The 7,191-nt window shown below is 34.3% G+C and overlaps 1 protein-coding gene across 3 annotated transcripts in view; it reads right to left on the minus strand.

Annotated features, from left to right (window-relative positions):
• The window catches only part of LOC145576396 (uncharacterized), a 35,958-nt gene extending 34,676 nt beyond the window's left edge, over positions 1-1,282 (minus strand). For 2 of the 3 annotated variants that reach the window (XM_081634165.1, XM_081634164.1), the window contains exons 1-3: positions 1,086-1,282; positions 907-1,005; positions 171-258 (exon numbers count right to left, since the gene is read on the minus strand). In XM_081634165.1, the coding sequence (XP_081490291.1) occupies positions 171-258; positions 907-987 (169 nt within the window). In that variant the 5' untranslated portion in view covers positions 988-1,005; positions 1,086-1,282. Of the gene's footprint in view, positions 1-170; positions 259-906; positions 1,006-1,085 lie in introns of those variants that run through there. The other variant, XM_081634166.1, reaches the window with a different exon arrangement.
• Between the last annotated feature and the right edge of the window lie 5,909 nt (positions 1,283-7,191).

Consider the following 7,191-nt stretch of genomic DNA (forward strand, 5'->3'; position numbering starts at 1 on the left):
TTCAATAAGATGCAATACAATTGTCAAGACACTGACATTCAATTCCATCACCAACGAGCATCAAGCATGCTCCTCCATCAAGAACTAAATATTATTTCTTTCTACCGAAGAGCTAAACTGGACAGGGGCCAAAACCCAAATGTAAATAAATCAACAAAACTTATGCTCACCAAGAATAAATTTGCAAGCTTGATATGGCTGAGGAGATTGACTGAGTGACAAAATAGTAGCCTCGGCAGCAGCAGGATTTACATGCATCTGAAAGAGATGCGAGGAAAGTGGCAATTATGATCATGTTCTATAGAATGAAACAGCGAGAGGAGATAGTAGAAACAAATTTTAATATGTGAGGCATGTACATTTCAGTTCAATCAAACAGCAGTGCATTAGAGAATCAAAACAAAGAGGGGAAATGTACAATTGCATGTACAATTTCAGATTCTAATTTAACCAAAAATGGCATAAGCTTAGGCACTCAATGCATAGTCGAAAGACCAAAAAATACGCTATTACAAACTACACATAGCTGCCAGCTACATCAACGCCCATGACAATTAGTACACGAAATTTATACACAAACAAAATGAGGGTAATTGCACCCGAAACAATTGGTACTCCAATGTCCACGCATAAAAAACAAAATGGGGGTGACAAAATTAGGCGAAAACAGAATGGCAAACTACACTAACAATTGGTACTCCAAACAAATACACAAACAAAATGGGATAACAAAAATCAGGCGAAAACAACGTTACAGATCAAATCCCAATAACAATTATTACTCGAAATACATACAAAAACAAAATGGGGGTGGCAAAATTTAATCGAAACACGATAATACATATTAAACAGAGCTCCTAATTTCAAACTAAACTAAATTGACAAAATTAGCAATAGAAGAAGAACCTGAATTGAACTGCAAGCAAGTTCAATTGTACGCATTATAGATTGAAGACGACCCAAATCATTGCCATTATCTCCTTGCATACTTCGAAATTTGAGTACCTTAACAAAAAAAAATTTATGAAGTTTCAAATTCGATAAATCATATGAATGAATAAAATAAAAATGGCGGATGAACTAACCAGTGATTGCAGAGAAATTGAAGAAAGTAAAGATGAAAAGAGAGCCGCTTCTAACGGCCGTGCAGTGGTACTTTAATTGAATCGGTAGGCCGTGTTTGAAGCTCGAAGTGTTGAGACGGCGATTTCCGGCGAGTGTTGGTTGCGTCTTCGACGGATGGTTTTTTCAGTGTTTTGGGGTTTGTGCTGGTAGTCGTATTTAGAAAGTGACTTAATTTTTTTTTTTTTTTAACATTCAATTACAAAGTTAAATGAATAAAAAATTGTAATATGGAGTAATAAACTTGAGTTAAGGTAAAATACAGTTCCTGAACTTTGGTATTTGTAGCATTTTAGTCACTTAACTTTTAAATGAGGCAAAGTGGTCCCTTAACCACCCATGCCTCACCCTTTCTGGTGGAGGAAAAGCTTAATCAGTAAAGTTTAGGGACCATTTAATATGACATGTCATTTTTTTTTTCAAGCAAAAGTTTAGGGACTTGTTAGATCACAAGTCAATTAATTAAATTAAATATAAAATAAAGCTTAGGGATTTATAAAGTGGGGTTTTTTTTTTTACCAATTAAATATTTATAAAGTGAGTTGACAAGAATTAAAAATTGCTAATAAAATTTGATAATCATGATTTGTTTCCTTGTTTTAGTGGGAGTAGGATTAGAAGTTTTTTTTTTTTTTATTTGAAACTTTTTTTTCTTTTCCTATTTAAGTGGAGTAGTAGTACGTAGGTTAGGCAGCTTGGAGGTTAGGTAATTTTCTTAGCTTTTTAGTTTAGTTTTATATTAGTTTTAACTTATTGTCAGTTACTTTGTTTTCATGGTTTTGTTAATTCGTATTCTTTTAGTTTTATTTTAATTCTCCGTATTACATTAGTTTAATTTTATTGCTATTATTGCTTTCATTATTCTTGCTTTTGATATGCTTACTTTAATTACTTTGATTAGTTTAGATTTAATTATATACGATAGTTTTATTCTAGGGTTGTGGGGATCCATGAATAATATGAAGCGATGATTTATTATTGTTGATTGTCAATGCTTGATTAATTTCCTATTGATTGATTTAATGCTATGCAATTAGATTTGCCCAGATTTAATTGTATGAGTTATGCAATATTGATTCAAGATTCGAGAGATGAGAATTGATGTTTAGGCTTAGTTTCAATAGACAAGTTAATTTATAAATGGTTAGGTCAAGATTCGAGAGATGTGATTTAATACTGGTAAATTAATTTTGTGATTGTAATATGTAGTGAAAGCCCTTTATGATCTGATTAATTGATGCTTGATTATTGTGTTTTACCCTGCAATATTATTTATTGGTGAACCTTTGCCCTAGGCTTTTATTGATTGATTTCTCCCTACTTTAATTCTCCTTAGTTTAATTTCCCCAATAATATCTTGGTTTCTTAATAATTTAAATTATAATAATTTATTAGAAATAAAAGAACATTGTTTCCCTGTGGATTCGACCCTAGCTACTTCCCTATCTATTTTAGTTAGTGGTTTTAGGAATTACTTTTGATTAGGTGATACGACTTTAGTCTGTCAATATTTAAGTAACAGTTTTGTAACACTTAGATAATAGGTAGCACTTGTATGTAACACATATGTAATTTGTAACACTTCAAAGTAACACTTTACATAGAGTAACACTTTCAGGAGTAACACTTTGATTATGGGTAGCACTTTAAAAAAAAAAAAAAAAAAAAAAAAAATCGCCTAAATCTCCTTTCACTTTCTGCTAGCTCTCTCTCTCTCTCTCTCCTCTATCTTCACTTTTCCCTCTTTTCTCCATCCACCTCTACGATTCACACTTTCCATCTTCTTCAATGGAGAAGCTCAAAATCTCTCTGAAATTTTTACCCCAATCTTTAGATCCTTACTCCTCTTAACGTCCTCACCAAACTCTAACTTCTTAATAAGAACTCAACGACCAAACCCTAACCCTAGCTCCAACTCAATCTAACCATCAAACCACGAGTAGAAGACGACCCCTATGTCTGACGGAGATCAATTCGGCGGCGAAGAAGAGATGACAAGCCGTACAAAATGTCGTCTTCATTCGTATGAGATGAAGTTGCTGCTGCCGAAAATCCTTCCCTCTCTCTCCTCAATTTTCGCTCAACAGATCCCTAATTTTCATTCTCACTCTTCAATTTCCACAATACTAGCAAAATTAGTGTCTAAACAACATGATTTCTTCTAGTGAGCTCAAATTCGACGAATTTTATCGGTTAGATGTCTTTTCCTATTCTAATTGTGTTTGAAATTTGATAATTTTTGAAGTTTTTGATTAATTGTTCTGTGATTCGCATTTTTGAATTAAACCTGATTTGTAATGTGTTTGATTTTTTCATCATTAATGTTGTTCTTTGTGCTCTGTATTTTGATATTGCCTAGCTCAATCAAGCTTGAAATTGTTTATTTATTTTTTTATTTTGTAGAATTATGAGTGTTGTAGAGGAAATTGCTTAAGAATGTTGAATATTTGAGCATTTGAGTGGATGCATTCTCTATATTATCATAATACTACTATTAAATGATATGATGAGGCCGTGAAATTTTGATTGAATTGGGTTTGGGAAATGCTAAAAGGTGGATTACTTTTTAATATGTTTGTTGTTGTTTGGATATTGTTGTGTTTGTGTAGTTGAATTGAGAAGTACTATTACTACTGTTAATACTATATGCCTACTACTATTGGGTTTGAGGAAAGTTGACTAGACGAGAACAAGAAGTTATTTAGTATCATTTGCTTGTTTTTTTAGAGGATCTAAAGCAGCTTGTTGCTCTTTGTGTCCGTTTATTGGACAATTATTCTTCCAGCCAAGAACCAATCATTAAGGTGCTTTTGTTTTGCCCCTTTTATTTCTACTAGGGGAGCCCACGCGCGACATAGCTAGACATCGTAGCGAATTATTATAGACTTTTACTGGACCTATGTAATATTATGACATTAGATGACAAAAGCATGATTTGCACTTTCCTTGATAATGTAACATGGTAGGTATCAGGAAATAGCATGACAAATTCTAACATTTACACTGTAATACACTCACTTCAATCTGGAAAGATGATAAGCAGCACCAAAAAAAATTGCAACATTTTAAGGACGTCAAACACAAAATTGTTGATAAACATCATTTTTCAGATAAGAGTTTACCATTCTTCTCTGCACTCCCAAATATCCACTCGAGATCATCTTCTTGTTTACTATCTCAACCTCTCAATCTAGGTTGTATATATTAAAGTTACAATTATCAAACATCTTCATAACGTATTGGAATGTATACATCAGGTCAAACACGATTTTAAAATAGTCCAGATTGGTAATTTGTGTGGATGATCAATCTTTAGTACCCTTTTACTCATAATAAGTGCTCTAATTGGTAGGTATTAATTATAATTGATTGGATAACACAAAATGAATGTAGGAAATATGAAAAGAATTTCAATACAGAGTATTAGTCGCAAATGACAAAAATTGCTAAGTATATGCAATTTATTTATTTTTTTAAATCAAGTTTCCTATGACAGATTGATAACATAGTATGCTGCACAATTAACTAAATATAACCTCCATTTTGCAGACTAAAAGCTTTTAACAGTTATTAAGATATTTATTGCGATAATACCTTTGATTCCTAAGTACCTGGAGTATCAAAACAACTTTGAAGAATTAGTGTGTTGAAGTGTCTTTTCATCATCATCCATGTCATCAAGATTATTTCTCAACAAAAGCATCATGTGATTCTTAACCAAATAGGGTTTGTTAATTAAACCAGCCATTTTTCTTACTTTATTATATGAGCAAGGTGCAAGATCTTTGACAGGCTTAAGTCGTATCACCTAATCAAAAGTATTACCTAAATCCTCTAACTAAAGTAGATAGGGAATTAGGGTCGAATCCACAGGGAAACTAGTCTTTCTACTCCTAATTAATTAATATAATCTAAATTATTAAAGTAACCAATTTGTTGTTTATAATGTGAAATTATACTACGAAGATTAAGTTTAGGGAGAAAGTCGATAATAAGAAGGCCTAGGGTCACAGGTTCACCAATAATTAATAATCCGGGATAAAACATAACAATTAATAATTAACATTGCACAAATAACATGATTAACAGGCTCTCGCAATTTATTAAACAACATAGATCTAACAGGCTCTCGCAATTTACTAGATCTAAGTTCCTATTGAAAATAGCCTTTAATATTAAATTAACATCTGCTCGATTCATCAATTCAATATTGCTAAACATTCACAATCAAATTACATCTGCTCGATTCATAATCTAATTGCAAAGAATCAAAACAATTCAATAAGAAGTTATCATGCAATATCAATAATCAATAATAACAAATTATCCCTTCATATTAATTATGGATCCCCATAAACCCTAGAATTAAACTACTCAGACATAATTAAATCTAAACTAAACGAAGCAATAAAAGTAGTCATGATAGAGTAAAGAAATAAAATAAATAACTGAGATTAAAAGAGAAGAAATCGTTACCAAAGTTAAAAGGAACCAGAGTTGTAGAGAGAGAAAATAATACTAAGAGTTTAAGAGAAGAGATAAAGAGAAAAGTTAGAGAGAGAAAAGAGAGAGTAAGGGAGGGGAGAAGAGAATTCTAAACTTGCTTAACAAAAACATATTTATAATAAGCAAGAATCCTAAACTAAAACAAACTAAACGATGCTTAAAAGATCTATCAGAGACACGCGCCCGACCGGGCGCTACACCGCCCGACCGGGCGCGCCTTTTTGATCGGGCGAAGGGCTGTTGCGATATAAGTCTTCTTTGCCCGATCGGGCGCGCCATCGGGCGGACCATCGGGCAAAGCATCGGGCGGACCATCGGGCGGACACCCTTGGGCCGCTTGGACTCCTCGTTTAGGCTCGTAAGTTGGCCCAAACCAAATATCCTCTTTGGGGCTTTAATCATTCGGTCCAAATGCCTCGTCTTCACACAAGTCGAGCCCTTATTCACCGGTTTGATTACTCTAACCGATCTTGGGCTACGAAAGATGGTCGTGCTCCTCCAATGCTCGTAGTTGCTCCATAAAATCCCGGGAAAGTACTCCAAAGGTGCAATTCCCTACAAAACTCAACCAAAACTACGAAAACATTAGAAAACACATATTAGTAATAAAAGTGGCTCTAAAGAGCCAAAAACACTACTAATAATGACCAAGGGACGGGGGTAAAATACTACATAAACTAGACATATCAAACTCCCCCAAGCCAAACCTTTGCTTGTCCCTAAGCAAAGAGCTCATCAATGAACATATAAAACATTCCTCACCCCAATAATAAAATCAAGCACAGACGATTCAAGGCAAATCTAATGACATGCTTCAATATCAATCAATCTCATTCATCCAATCACTCTTCCTCCCCAACAATTGTCAAATAGAGCAAACCACACGAGCATATAGCATTCAAGACTAGTGCTCACACACTCAACTCTCATTTATGTGGCGAGTAAAAGATGTACTCGATCGCTCTCCAACCACCCTTTTATGTGAACAATGCCCTCCCAAACTCACACACTCGTGTGTTTAAAAAGATAAGCACTCAACCTAATAGTCGACTCGGAATATGTCAATTCATACACTAGTGGAAAAATTGTCATTTGTAACACCCTATTTGTAACGGGCATGATAAATTTCGTTACAAATAGAGTAATTGTAACGGGCAAAATATATAACCGTTACGGAAAAAGTCATTTGTAACGGGCAAATAATTGTCCGATACGAATAGTTAATAATCGTAACGGGCAAATAATGCACGTTACGGATAATTAATATTTGTATCGGACAAATATTAAGTCCGTTACGCGGTTACACAACGCTAGGGTTTAATACGGAGTACTCCATCCTAAATCTCTTTCGCAGCCGTTTTTTTCCTCAACTCTCTCTCATCCTTTCTCTTACCTTCTTTCTCAATCTCTCTCTCTCTCTCTCTCTCTCTCTCTCTCCTCCTTCCTTCCTGATCTTCTTTCTCTTCTTCCTCTATGCATGTTCACGGCGCATCAGTCGATCCTAGCTAGCAACGGCGGCAGTGACGGGCTGAATCGCCGCTCTAAGTTTTTGTAGGCATTGTA

The sequence above is a fragment of the Chenopodium album genome, chromosome 13 (assembly GCF_948465745.1).
Source record: "Chenopodium album chromosome 13, dcCheAlbu1.1, whole genome shotgun sequence".
NCBI classification, from domain to species: Eukaryota; Viridiplantae; Streptophyta; class Magnoliopsida; order Caryophyllales; family Amaranthaceae; genus Chenopodium; species Chenopodium album.